We start from the raw sequence: 15,555 nt of genomic DNA on the forward strand, positions 1-15,555 counted from the left end.
GGTAACATAAGCCTGAATACCACTAGTGGATCAACACTGACGGAATCCATACTGGCAATCGTTTATCAGAAGGAATAATTCTAGGTTGTTTAACAGTTGGCGGTTATTTGATTTCTCCATTACTTTAGAAAGAGTAGAAGTAGTTGCAATGGGACGATAATTGGATGGGAGGGATTTGTCACCCTTTTTAGGAACTGGCTGGATATGAGCAAATTTCCAAGCAGAAAGAAAAACACCTTTGGAATAAGAAAGTGAAAAAAGGCGGCAGTGAACAGGAGTAAGTTCAGTAGCACAGGTTTTGAGAAAAAGTGGAGAAATACCATCCGGACCTGGAGCTTTCTTAGTATTAAGATTTGCCAAAATACTTCTGACATCCTTTTAGCATTAGCATTAGTAGAGGCATTTGATGTAAGAAAGCAAGCTTATGCAGCATCAGCCAAAAAAATTAAAGTAAAATAAATAAATAAAAAATAACCACTTCCACTTCGTCCCTCTGTTCGTTCGAAATACCTGTCCAGCCGAGCCTTAAACTTATTTAGGCTATCAACTTCCATGACAAAGGTGGAAGTCTGTTCCACCTACCAACCACCCGCTGGCTAAAGGCAAATTTCCGCACATCTATCCTACATCTGTCTTTCCTCAATTTGAATTTATGCCCTCTCAGGTGATTATTCTGAGCAAGAGGAAGAATCCCATCAGCATTGAGCATGCTCAAACCATTCAAGGCTTCGTACACCTCTATCAGATCACCTCGCTGCTGCCTAGTCTCCAGACACTGTAATTCGCAAAACTTAAGCCTTTCTTCGTAAGAGCACCCCTTTGTTCCATTCACTAATCTTGTTGCCCTTCTCTGTACTCGTTCCAGCAGCTCTACATCCATCTTGAAATGAGGTCTCCAGTCCTGTATACAATACTCCAGGTGTGGCCTGACCATTGCCTTATACAAGGGAATAATCACCTCCTTATCCCTGCTAGAAAAATTCCTGCAGTGCTTCTTTAACCAGTGCCTCCATTAATTTTCCTGGAACCGAAGTTAAACTAACAGGTCTATAATTACTTGTGTCAGCTTTTGATCCTCCTTTGTGAATTGGGGTCACATTTGCACATCTCCAGTCTATGGGTACCTCCCCTGAGTCCAAAGAAGTTCTCATAATTATGGCTAGGGGTTTGCTTACTTCCTTTGCTGCCTCCTTTAATATAACTGGATAGATCATATCCACCCCGGGTGCCTTTTTTATGTTTATCCTCAACAATTTCTTGTCCACTTTCCTCTCAGTTATTAGAAAATCATCTAGCTCACTGCCAATGTTTACTTCACCTACGACATTCCCCTTCCTGAATAACTCCTCATGTGTGAATGTAGATGCAAAATAGTTGTTTAGATTGTTAGCCACCTGAGCAGGATCTTCAACTGTTGAACCATCAACATCCAGCGGACCAATCTGATTCATCCCTTTCCTTCTTGAGTTTAAACAGGTAAAGAACTCTTTTCTGTTTTTCTTTGCATCCTTTGCCAAGGATTTCTCATAATCTGCCTTTGTCTGCCTAATCTCCTTTGTGACTTGGTTACAGACCAACTTATATCTATCATAGGCTTCCATGTTACCCATTCATTTTTATGTATCCCATGCATTTTTCTTCTCTGCCATATGTCTCATTAGTTCATCTGACAACCATTTAGGCCTGAACCTTGAACCATATTTCTTGGTTGGTATGTAAAGCCTGGTAGCTTCCAAGATTAGTTCCTTGAATGCTTCCCATTTTGAATTTGCTGTTGGTAACATCATCAGTTGGTCCCACTGTATAGAATTTAAATACTGTCTCAGACCATCGTAGTCGCCTTTACTAAAGCAATAACCCTTCCCTTTACCCCTGATGGTAGTTACCTCTTTGAGTAAATCCCACTTTAGCACACTGAGATCACTGCCACCTAGTGGTTCCTCTATCTGCAGATTCTTAATGCATGAAGAATTACTACTGATAATCAAATCAAGAATATTACTCCCTCTAGTTGCCTCCGTGAACATGCTGATATAGAAAACAATCATCCAATAAATCCACAAAAGCCTTGCTAGTGTGTGAGTGACTAACACACAAATTCCAGTCAATATCTGGGAAATTTAAATCCCCCATTATAAGACTCTCTTATTTACTGGCCCACTCTATTTTCCTGTACAGTTTCTTATTATACCCATCAGAGTCATTAGGCCTATAGCACACTCCTACTCTCAATTTTGATCTCCCAATGCTTATGTCACACCAAACTGACTCGACACTGCACTATTCACCACACCAATGTCAACTGACTTCACTTCCTTGGATTTTATGTGTTTCTTAACTAATAGCATAACCCCTCCTTCCTTCCTGTCCTGTCTATCCTTTCTGTAGACTTACTCCCCAAATTCCAGTTCTGCATTCCTTATATCTGTGTGACACCACGTCTCTGATAACCCATCAACATCCGCCTTTGATGCTTTGAGCAATACCTCAAATTCATCAAATTTATTTACAAAACTCCTAGCATTGGTGTACATGCAAGTATACATGCACCTGTTCTTTTTCTTAGCTATCCTAACACAACCCTTGTGTTTTCTTGTACTGCAATGACTCCCAGCAGTCTCTGATATATCCTGCATCTTGTTTTCCATGCTTCTCATTCCAATAGAAGCAGTGCAAGAATCACTTTCACCTCTGCCAGTGGCTAGTTTTAATCTATTAGTCCTTTTATCCCCCCAAGATAGCAGTTTTCCGACCCACCTAACACTGCCTCTATAGCATCAGCAAATATTCTTGCACCCCTTTCTATTTAAGTGTATCCCCTCCCCGTAGAAGCAGTCCCTTCTGTTAACAAGTACAGACCAGGCTGAAAAAAATTCTACCCCTTGAGCCTTGCACAGTCTTTTCAGGGCCGAATTAATCTACAAGGCTCTCATCGTATACTCCCTCCTATCATGTCTGGGCAAAATTGCAGACACTTTCAAATTGAACCCTAATTCACGGCTTTTTTCAATGCCCTAATTCACGGTAGAATTACTTAACAAGTACAGTGACCTGTACTTGTTAAGTAATTCTGCCGGTCTCCTCCTACTCTTAATATCATTAGTGCGAACGTGTACAACTATATCACCTTTCGTGCCCTTAAAAGATGATATCCACTGATGATAGGACATCGGGAGATGTTCTATCCGCTTATAGGACAGATAGAAGGGATGGTGGGGTCATGCTTATCAAAAACAGCCTGAGTACAACGAAAGCTTTTCTGGATTCAGAAGTTTTGCATGCTATTTTGCAGTTGATTGTGAAGATTATGATCAGAGCCTCTACATGCAAATGAAATGGGCAAGTAAGTATGAATGTCTTATGGGTGATTTAAATTTGACTCAATTGATTTGCATTAGAAGAGGCATATGATGCAAGAAAGCAAGTTTATACAGCATCAGCAAAAAAAAAAAAAAAAAAATGCCCAATTCACCCATCCGGTTGCTCCAAAACTTTGTCTAGTTCTTCCTTGAATTTATTTAAGCCATCAACTTCCACGACAGATTTAAGTTTGTTCCACCAATCAACTACCTGATGGCTAAACGCAAATTTCTGCACATCTATTCTACAACTGTCTTTCCTCAATTTAAATTTATGTACCCCCCCAGGTTCGTAATCTGAGCAAGAGGACAACTCCCATTAGCACTTAGCCTGCTCAAACAATTCAAGGCCTTGTACGCCTCAATCAGATCACCTTGCAGGTGCCTAGATGCTGCAATTTGCAGAATCGCCATTGCAGAATCGCGACCCATTTGTTCCCCTCACTAATCTTGTTGCCCTTCTCTGTACACAGTACTCAAGGCGTGTCCTGACAGTTGCCTTATACAAAGGGATAATCACCTCCTTTTTTCCTACTAGAAAAATTGCTGTATATTATTGACAAGATCTCATGACCTGCTCTGGCAGCCTGTCTGCACTGCTCAGGAATGAAATCTGAAGGAACTCTAAATGGGGGACAAAAATTTTTAAATAGACTAGATGATTGTTATTTGTTATCAACATATCAGGGGAAAGAATATTCTAGACCTGATCATCCATTACCCAGATACATAATAGGGCTGATTGTACAAAAACCAGTAGTAAGAAGTGATTATGGTGGATGATGAAGAGAGAGAGAGAGAGGTAGCAGTAGCTAAAGGCAATGGAATGGATTATAATTTCAGGAAAGGGAATTACGACGGTTTAAGGTGTTTCATGGCCTCTATTAATGGGGTAGAAATCTCACAGAGGGCGAATACAATTGAATTATGGTATACCTTTAAAACATTAATCACAGAAGCCTTGAATGCATATATACCATTAAGAAATACTCCATGAAGAGGATTCCAAGTTGGATGAATAATGAAAATGACCAGATTACTTGAGCAGAGAAAGACAACATGAAAGAGTTACAGAGCAATAAAAATTATTGAAGCCTATAACAGCTACAAATTGATCTGTAATAATGCCAAAGAAAAGGTTAAGTTGGCAAAGTCAGATCTATGAGAAATCACTGGCAAAAAGAGCATAGGGTGTGGATAAGGAATTCTTCACATATATAAATGCAAAGAAGAGAAGGACAAATCAGATTGGACCGTTATGTAATGGATGTGGGATAGTATTAGATACCCCAGCTGATATTGAGATGAACTAAGCAGTTAGTTTGCATTGATATTTAAAGAAGAAAACCCCTTTATGTCAATGAGAAGTTATGGGAGTGAAGTTGAAAAATATGTAATTAATGATATTGAAATTTCACATGATTATTTAATGAAAATCTTTCAAGCCTGCAGGCAAGTAAGGCTTCTGGGGTTGATGACGTATACCCTGTAATTTTAAGGGAGGCAACAAGTGAGTGCATTAAACCATTATTAAGGTTACTTTTGAGAATCATTGGATTCAGGAGAGATTCCATTGTATTGTAAAAGTGTCAATGTATCGCCAATACATAAAGACTTCTAAGAGTGTAATGGAAAATTACCAGCCAGTCAAAATTCAGTAGTAGGGAAAATCATGAAGGCAATTATCCTGGAATTTATGAGAAATCTCTAGCAAACAGAGCAAAGAGGGGGGTCAAAGAATTCCTCACATATATAAATGCCAAGAAGAGCAAGACAAACCAGATCGGACCTTTAAGTAAGGGAAAGGGGATAGTATTAAATACACCAGCTGCCGTTTCAGATGAACTCAACAGTTATTTTGCATCGATATTTACAAATGAAAAACCTTTTGTGGCAATGGGAAATTGTGGGAGCGAAGTTAAAAAATATTTAATTAATGATATTGAAATTTTACAAGATTATTTAATGAAAAACTTTCGAGCCTACAGGCCAGTAAGGCTCCTGGAGTTGATGGAATATACCCTATAATCTTAAGGGAGGTGGCAAGCGAGTGCATTGAACCATTGAAGCTAATTATGGGAGCATCACTAGACTCTGGGGAGATTCCCTTGGATTGGAAAAGTGCAAATGTATCTCCCATACATAAGGGTGGCTCTGAAAGTGAAGTTGGAAATTATCGACCTGTCAGTCTGACTTCAGTAGTAGGGAAAATCATGGAGGTAATGATCAAGGGTGGAATTCAGGATCATTTGGATCGAATTGAAATTCTCAAGGATACTCAGCATGGTTTTGTAAAGGGAAAATCATGTTTAACAAATCTGGTTCGCTATTTCGAAAGGGTCACTCACGAGCTGGATTTAGGGAATAATTTCGACATTGTTTATTTAGATTTCAGCAAAGCTCTTGACTCAGTCCCACATGAGCGGTTGCTTTATAAGCTGGAACAGGTTGGGAAAATCCTTAGATGGATAGAAGGATGGCTTCAGGGCAGGAGGCAGAGGGTTGTGATAAATGGCTATTCCTCAGATTGGGTTGATGTAAGAAGTGGGGTTCCCCAAGGATCAGTATCAGGACCACTGTTGTTTTTAATTTTCATAAACGACATTGATGAAGGGATAGAGGGCGTGATGTCTAAATTTGCAGATGTTAAAATTGGTAGAGTAGTTAATGATCACTGCCAAGCTGAGCTTCTTCAGAGAGACCTAGATAGACTTCAGGAATGGTCGGAAAAATGGCAGCTATGCTTTAATCCAACAAAGTGTAAGGTATTACACCTGGGAAACAGTAATCCCAAGATAACTTATTCACTTGGTGAAGTTCAACTAAACCCAGTACTGGAGGAAAGGGACTTGGGTGTTACGATACGGTCAGACATGAAATTCTCTGAGCATTGTAAACAGGTTCCAAGGAAGGCCCATGGTATCCTATCGATGATCTATCGAACTTTTTCACATAGAGATAGGGACATGATAATCCCATTATATAAGGCTTATGTTAGACCAAACTTGGAATACTGTGTTCAAGTATGGAGACCGCACCTAAAGAAAGACATCGAGCTTCTTGAAAGGGTGCAAAGACGGGTAACTCGCCTGGTGAGATCGGCAAAAGGGCATCCTTATGAGGAAAGACTTCGAATATGTGGGTTGCAGAGTTTGTAAACTAGACACCTTAGAGGAGATTTGATTGAGGTGTTTAAGGCTCTGAGAGGCATCAGTAAAATGAATGAGGACGAAATTTTCAAGATTATAAATGATGCTAGAACTAGGGGACATAAATTCAAGTTATGGGGGGGAAATGTTTAGATTGGACTGCAGGAGGTTTTATTTTAGATAGCCAGTGAGTTGTAAATTACTGGAATAAGTTGCCTTCATGGGTGGTAGAGGCCGACAGTTTGGGGGAAATTCAAAGGTCATCTGGATAGTACTTTCGGGTAAAGGAAGCGCATAGAATGATAGGTTTAATTTTTTTTTTTTTTTTTATTAATTATTATTATTTAGTTATTTATTTATTTTTTTGTTTTTAGCATTGTTTTGTTCGGATTTTTTTTTTTTTTTTTTTGGCCGGTGCAGCATAAGCCATAGGCTTTCTTGCACCATGCGGTCATTACTAATACTAATTCCTGGATTATTTAGATAGAAATGGAATTCTGAAGGATACACAGCATGGTTTTGTTAAAGAAAAATCATGTTTAACAAATCTGGTTAGCAATTTTGACAGGGTCACTCATGTGTTGAATTTAGGGAATAATTTCAACATTGTTTATTTAGATTTCAGCAAAGCATTTGACTCAGTCCCACATGAACAGTTACTTTAGGACTGGAACAGATTTGAATTGCAGTTAAAATCCTTAGATTGATAGCAGAATTGATTCAAGGAAGGAGGCAGAGGGTTGTGGTAAATGGTTATTCCTTAGATTGGGTTAATGCAAGAAGTGGGGTTCCCCAAGATTCAGTGTTGTTTTAAATTTTCTTAAACAACATTTAATGGTTTAATGTAGTCACTTGTCACCTCCCTTAAAATTATTATTATTAGCCATATGGTGCAAGGAAGCCCGAGGCTTATACTGTGCCAGCCAAAAAAAATTTCTGAGTTATCCTGAGAGAGAGAGAGAGAGAGAGAGAGAGAGAGAGAGAGAGAGAGAGTGAGAGTGTGTCAAAAGTAGAAGGGGGATCACCAAGAAATAGAAGAATGATGATATCCAGCTCAGGACCCTGGGTGTGCCAAGCCCATACTCACCAGATGTGAGCCCTTGGGGATGATTACAGGGTGTATGCCATCAACCCCAGTAGCCTTACTTGCCTGTATGCTTGAAAGGTGTTTAAGGGATAGAGGCATGATGTCTAAATTTGCAGATGATTTAAAGATCAGTCATGTAGTTAATGATCACTGCCAAGCAGAGCCTCTTCAGAGTGACCTAGACAGACTTCAGGGATGGTCAGAAAAATGGCAGATATGCTTTAATCCAGTGAAGTGTCAAGTATTACACCTGGGGAACAGTAATCCCAAAATAACTTATACACTTGGTTGAACTACTAAAGTCAGTAGTGGAAGAAAGGGACTTGGGAGTTACGAGATGGTCAGACATGAAGTTCTCCAAGCATTATAGACAGGTTGCAAGGAAGGCCCATGGTGTCCTATCAAAGATAGCTCAATGGTGTCTATATGAGGAAAGACTTCAGGTATGTGGCTTGCACAGCTTGGGAATTAAGCACCTTAGAGGGGACGTGATTGAGATGTTTAAGGCTCCGAGCAGCAAAAGTAAAATGAATGAGGACGAAATTTTCACAGTTATAAATGATTATAGAACTAGGGGGCCATAAATTCAAGTTACGGGGGGGGGGGGGAGTTGACACTACATTGCAGGAAGTTTTATTTTAGACAGCATGTTATAAATTACTTGAATAAATACCTACATGGGTGATTGAGGCTGATGTTTTTGGAAATTCATAGGTCAGCTGGATAGTTACCTACGCGAGGAGGGAAATGCATTGGTTGTTTATTTTCTTTTCTTTTATTATTTATTAATTACTTATTTATTTTATTTTATTATTATTATTATTATTTTACTTTTTTTTTTTTTTAGCTGGTTCGGTAGGTGACTTTCATCAACTGGTGAAATACCACCACTTTGCTTATTGCAGGCTTGAAGTGGTGAAACCCATGTTTAGTCTCTAGAGCAAAGTTTCCGGCACTCCCCTCCCCCCATACTTCTCCTTTAACCCATGCACAGTACTAAGTACTATAGGTTTTGATACCTTTCGTGTTTGGGGTTTTCATAAAAAAAAAAAAGCATAAGCCTTAGACTTCCTTGCACAATATGGCCCATTACTAATACTAATCTCAGCACTTTATTTGATTATCTGTGAACCTGGAAATCTACTGGTTGCACTCTCATTTTGTTCTTTTAAGTGTGCATGTACATTTAAACTACCTACTGAAATTGATACAATAAGTTCACAGTTGCGTAATGATTTTAGTGAATAATAGCAGCAGTTGTATTTGCTAAACTTTAGTTTTGGAGAACTGAAAGTTTTCGTGCTCAGTGTGCTCATCAGTGTGGATTGTGCTCTTTTTTTTTTTTTTTTTCCTCTCTCCCCATTGGTAAACATTAGCATATGGTATGATTTCTGCATCATGTGGGATGTTTGTGTAGCAGTTTTTCCTTCAAAACACTAAATATGGTTATGCAGTTTTTTAAATTGATGATACCATTTGTAATTCATATAAACACAATTCAGCATATCCTCAATTCACTGAAGGTGTGCTGAATTCAATTAATTTAATCACATTTGGTAATTCTAACAATAGGCAGTGCTGTATCAGTGTTATTACTTTTTAAACAGTTCCCTCTTATTTAATTAGTTTTAAGATAATTATGCCATACAGTATTGTGGAAGAAAGTGCAAGTAGGTTCCATAATTGAGCAAACTATTTTCATTCAAAATTAGGAATAAATAATATAAGATCTGTTGATAACATGTGACAAAATCTTTTATTTTCTTTCAGGTCGGTATTGCTCGTGACCGCACGTTATATGCTTTGTGTGATGGTAGGCTTCAGTTAACAGTTGATAAGCTCAGACCTAAATGGGATAATGTCCTTGTTCAGAAACAGTATGGAGATTCAGAATCACCTGTTTTTTATAGACCATTTCTTCATATTATTCCACAACCCCAAGAGAAGAGATTTAGACTTGTTCAGTTGAGGTAAATGTTGAAGTGTGTGATTATTTTCAATCTGTATAAGCACTTCCAAACTATTTAATGTAAATAGAGAAAATATTAATAAAATCAATTTGGTTATCGTTTTCATTTATAGCCTGGCATTACATTTCCATAAACCATTATGTAGAAATTGACAGCTGTTCATTTTTTGGTAAAATAGTTGGGTTACTATTTCAATGTGGTAGGTTGAGAAAATAATATTACTCTGCATTATGTTTTTCTGTCCCCCTGTATCCAGACATTTTTGTACCTTCAGTGACAGAGCTTGGCTGACACTCTTTAGAACCATTTTTTTTTTTAACCCATGAGGGTTGAAAAAAAAAATATGGTTCTAAAGAAAGCATGTATGCTGTTTTTAATAAACAAACATCACCATTCAAAGGCAAATCCATTGTTCTTGAAAAACTCTTAAGGCAGCCCTGTTGTTACTGGTTTCAGAACTCTTAACTTCCCTTTTCTCTCAGGTAACTTAATACGAAATAATAGGATAGAGATATTAGGATAACTTAGGATAGAGAATAAACTCATCCACTCACATGTATCATGTCTGTAAATTGCATCAGTTCTCTGGTCGGTTTGCCTGCTTTGCTGGACAAAAAATCCCGACATTCTAGGAGGGGGCATCCTATCCTTGCCTGAGTTAGACCAATTAACTCAGCCACAGTCTGAAAAGTGCCCAGAAATAGTTACCTGGTTTCAGAACTATTTGGTTCCATCATCAGACAACAGGTTGCTTGAATTAGCAACCTATTGCTAATTCCACTCAGCTGCTCACTAAGGCTCAATACAATAAATGTATTGAACTTTAGTGAGCATCTAAGTGGAAGAAAATTTTCTGATCTAAGAAGGAGTTTCATTACGAGTATAATGTAAAAGAAACATTGCTCCTACCACCAAACTATAAATATGAACTTTATCATAAAATTAAAATACAGTCAAAATTTCGTTATACAGAAAATCTTTTTTATTAAAAATTTTTATTTAATTAGAAAATGAAAATGAATCTACATTTATTTTTAATGTATTTTATTTCAAAAACACTTATTTCAATTATGTTTACACAATTTTCACCAGTAAGTATCACAAATTTAAAAAAATTTGTAATTTTCTTTTGCACAGTACAGTTAAAAAATGTCTGGTTCTCAAAGAAAACCTCGCATTTATTCAGAGCATTAAAAACATTATCAGGAACATTTTCACAAAACTGTAGACCCATACGGACCATTTTAAAAGCATTAATCATTTCTTCGCGAGTTGGCTTTTCTACGGGTTGTTTTGATGCGTCTTCAGCGTCATCGTTAATTTATTTGTGATCATGGTCGCGTCTAACACTGTTCAGCAGTATTTCATCTTCATTTGGATGTTCTGTTGTAGTCAGATCTACATAAACATAACTATCCAGTGTTATTTCATTTTCGATGTTTCCAGACATTATTAGAATCAGACGATTCTAATAACCAAAAGTTTTTTAGTTGTGAAAGGGGCAATTCATCTTGTTTGTCCAGTTGTTGTTCAACTTCTGTATTCAATTCAAATCCCGCTTTCAAAAAACAATTTTGAATAGTGTATTCAGTGACATCGTTTGTCCAAACTTTTGCCAGTTCAGAGATGCAATCTCTAAAGTTAATTGCAATCTCCAAGTTTTTATTTTCTGTTAACGCAGTGACAATCTTCATTATTGTTCTTTTTCAATAATGAACTTTAAAATTTTTAATAATACCTCGGTCCATTGGCTGGAGTTTTGATGTTACGTTTGATGGTAAAAATAACAACTTCACACTTAAGTTTCTCAGGATGTGCCGGACAGTTTTTCAGTTACCAACGCGATTTTTCTTTTTTCTTTTGTTATACGCCTAGTTTTAATATGCAGTCTTCAAAGATATCACTTGCCATCCATGGTTTTTTATTAAAGGTGTAGTCAACTTCCAAATATTTTGTGCCTCTAAAACTTGGGTTGTTTGATTTTCTGATGACTAAAAGTCTTAATTTTTCACTTCCTGTCATATTTGCCCCAAATAGCACGGTGATTCTTTCTTTGCTTTGTTTTCCGCCAAAACATTTATCATCCTAAAAAGCAAGCTGATGCTATCGAGGCAGTGTTAGGTGGGTTGGAAAACTGCTAGCTTGGGGGGATACAAAGACTAATAGATTAAAAGTAGCTACTGGCAGAGGTGAAAGTGATTCTTGTACTGCTTCTATTGGAATGAGCAGAAGCCTGAAAAACAAGGTGCAGGATATTTCAGACTGCTGGGAGTCATTTTGGTACAAGTAAACACATGGGTTGTGTTAGGGTAGGTAAGAATAGAAATAGGTGCATGTATACTTGCGTGTACACCAATGCTAGGAGTTTGGTAAATAAATTTGATGAATTTGAGGTATTGCTCAAAGCATCAAAGGCGGATATTGTTGGGATATCAGACACGTGGTGTCACACAGATATAAGGAATGCAGAACTGGAATTTGGGGAGCACAACGTCTACAGAAAGGATAGACACGATAGGAAGGGTGGAGGGGTTATGCTATTAGTTAGGAAACACATAAAATCCAAGGAAGTGAAGCCAGTCGACATCGCTGGACAGTGCAGTGTCGAGTCAGTTTGGTGTGACATAAGCATTGGGAGATCAAAATTAAGAGTAGGAGTGTGCTATACGCCTAATGACTCTGATGAGTATAACAAGAAACTGTACAGAGAAATAGTGGGCAAGTACATAAGAGAGTTTTGTAATGGGGGATTTTAATTTCACAGATACTGACTGGAATTTGTGGGTTAGTCACTCACACACTAGCAAGGCTTTTGTGGATTTATTGGATGATTGTTTTCTATATCAGCACGTTCGGGAGGCAACTAGAGGGAGTAATACACTTGATTTGATTATCAGTAGTGATTCTTCATGCATTAAGAATCTGCAGATAAAGGAACCGCTAGGTGCCAGTGATCACAGTGCTGAAGTGGGACTTAACTCAAAGAGGTAACTACCATGAGGGGTAAAGGGAAGGGAAGGGGTATTGCTTTCGTAAAGGCGACTACGATGGTCTGAGACAGTATTTAAATTCTATACAGTGGGATCAACTGAAGATGTTACCAACAACAAATTCAAAATGGGAAGCATTCAAAGAACTTATCTTGGAAGCTACTAGGCTTTACATACCAACTAAGAAATATTATTCAAGGTTTAGGCCTAAATGGATGTCAGATGAACTAATGAGGCATATGGCAGAGAAGAAAAATGCATGGGATACATTCAAATTAACACGTGACACAGAAGCCTATGATAGATACAAGTTGATCTGTAACCAAGTTACAAAGGAGGTTAGGCAGGCGAAGGCAGATTACGACAAATCCTTGGCAAGGGATGCGAAGAAAAACAGCAAAGAGTTCTTTACTTATGTAAACTCTAGAAGGAAGGGGATGAATCAGATTGTCCACTTGATATCGATGGGTCAACTATTGATGACCCTGCTCAGGTAACTAACAAACTAAATGAATATTTTGCATCAACATTCATACATGAGGAGTTATTCAGCGAGGGGAATGCCAGAGGTGTATTCAACTCTAGCAGTAAGCTAGAGAATCTTGTAATAACTGAGAGTAAAGTGGAGGAGAAATTGTTGAAGATAAACACAAGAAAGGCACCTGGGGTGGATGGGATCTATCCAGTTATATTAAAGGAGGCAGCAAAGGAAGTAAGCAAACCCTTAGCCATAATTATGAGAGCTTCCTTGGACTCAAGGGAGGTACCCATGGACTGGAGATGTGCAAATGTGACCCCAAGTCACAAGGGAGGATCAAAGGCTGACACAAGTAATTATAGACCTGTGAGTTTAACTTCTGTTCCCGGAAAATTAATGGAGGCACTGGTTAAAGAAGCACTGCAGGATCATTTAGATAAGACTTCAGTTATAGCTCAGACACAGCATGGTTTTGTTAAGGGGAAGTCTTGCCTGTCCAATTTGATTGGATACTATGATGCAGTCACAAAAGAACTGGATGCAGGAAATAACTTTGATATTATATACTTGGATCTTAGAAAGGCTTTTGATACTGTTGCAGATGGAAGACTGCTGCACAAATTGGAGCAGTGTGGCATTGGAGGCAAATTGCTGCTATGGATAAAGGGGTAGTTGAGGGGGAGAAGACAGAGTGGTAATCAATGGACACTGCTCATCGTGGACTAATGTTATTAGTGGAGGCCCTCAGGGTTCAGTATGGTTCAGTATTATAGTTTTCTGTATTTAAAAATGATATTGATGATGGTATATCAAGCTTAATGTCCAAGTTTGCATACGATACGAAGGTTGGCAGGGTTGTCACGGTCACTACTGACACTATGCTGCTGCAACAGGATCTGGAAAGGTTGAGAAGATGGGCTGAGAGGTGGCGAATTAAGTTTAACATTGACAAATGTAAAGTACTACATATGGGAAACAGCAACCAAAGAGCAACTTATCACCTCTGTGATACTACACTGACAGTGGTAGAGAATGGAAAGGACCTGGGGGTGGTTGTGCAGGCAGATATGAAGTTCTCTGAGCAGTGCAGACGGGCTGCAAGATTAGATCATGGTGTATTGTCAATGATATATAGGAATTTTTCTAGCAGGGATAAGGAGGTGATTATTCCCTTGTATAAGGCAATGGTCAGGACACACCTAGAGTACTGTATACAGGCCTGGAGGCCTCATTTCAAGAAGGATGTAGAGCTGCTGGAACGAGTACAGAGAAGGGCAACAAGATTAGTGAATGGTACAGAGGGGTGCTCTTATGAAGAAAGGCTTAAGTTTTGCGAATTACAGTGTCTGGAGACTAGGCACCAGCGAGGTGATCTGATAGAGGTGTACAAAACCTTGAATGGTTTGAGCATGCTCAATGCTGATGGGATTCTTCCTCTTGCTCAGAATAATCACCTGAGAGGGCATAAATTCAAATTGAGGAAAGACAGATGTACGATAGATGTGCGGAAATTTGCCTTTAGCCAGCGGGTGGTTGGTAGGCGAAACAGACTTCCATCCCTTGTCATGGAAGTTGATAGCCTAAATAAGTTTAAGGCTCAGCTGGGCAGGTATTTCGAACGAACAGAGGGGTGAAGTGGAAGTGGTTATTTTTTATTTATTTATTTTACTTTTTTTTTTGGCTGATGCTGCATAAGCTTGCTTTCTTGCATCAAATGCCTCTATTAATGCTAATGCTAATGCTAATAATTAATTATAGGCCTGTGAGTTTAACTTCTGTTCCAGGAAAATTAATGGAGGCACTGGTTAAAGAAGCACTGCAGGATCATCTAGACAAGACTTCAGTTATAGCTCGGATACAGCATGGTTTTGTTAAGGGGAAGTCTTGCCTGACCAATTTGATCGGATACTATGATGCAGTCACAAAAGAACTGGATGCAGGGAATAACTTTGATATTATATACTTGGATCTTAGAAAGGCTTTTGATACTGTTGCACATGGAAGACTGCTGCACAAATTGGAGCAGTGTGGCTTTGGAGGCAAATTGCTGCTGTGGATAAAGGGGTGGTTGTTATTGTTGTTATTTGGTTTTTAGGAGCATTCGCAATTAAGGCCATATTGCTCCGGGATATGCGGTGGTCATTCCCTGACCTTTCCGCATCCTCCGTATTTGGTGGTCATGGGCTCGAACCCCAGTCTAATCAAGAAGCGTGCTACACACTGCTGCTCCTACCCACTGGCTACGGAGGTCTACAGGGGTGGTTAAGGGGGAGAAGACAGAGAGTGGTAATCAATGGACATGGCTCATTGTGCAATAATGTTATTAGTGGAGACCCTCAGGGTTCAGTGTTGGGTCCATTATTGTTTTCTGTATTTATAAATGATATTGATGATGGTGTATCAAGCTTAATGTCCAAGTTTTCAGACGATACAAAGGTTGGCTGATGCTCCATAAGCTTTCTTTCTTGCATCATATGCCTCTACTAATGCAAGTGTTCTGTTCGGTAAACATTGAAAGAATA

The 15,555-nt window shown here is 38.6% G+C and overlaps 1 protein-coding gene across 1 annotated transcript in view; it reads left to right on the forward strand.

Moving 5' to 3' along the window:
* Window positions 1-15,555, forward strand: part of mRpL27 (mitochondrial ribosomal protein L27) — a 47,565-nt gene that overhangs the window by 15,808 nt on the left and 16,202 nt on the right. The window contains exon 3 of the mRNA XM_090371275.1: window positions 9,366-9,565. Within this exon, the coding sequence (XP_090227401.1) occupies window positions 9,366-9,565 (200 nt within the window). The remainder of the gene's footprint in view (window positions 1-9,365; window positions 9,566-15,555) is intronic.

This window comes from Mastigoproctus giganteus, chromosome 4 (assembly GCF_048544385.1).
Source record: "Mastigoproctus giganteus isolate SK-2022 chromosome 4, ASM4854438v1, whole genome shotgun sequence".
NCBI classification, from domain to species: domain Eukaryota; kingdom Metazoa; phylum Arthropoda; class Arachnida; order Uropygi; family Thelyphonidae; genus Mastigoproctus; species Mastigoproctus giganteus.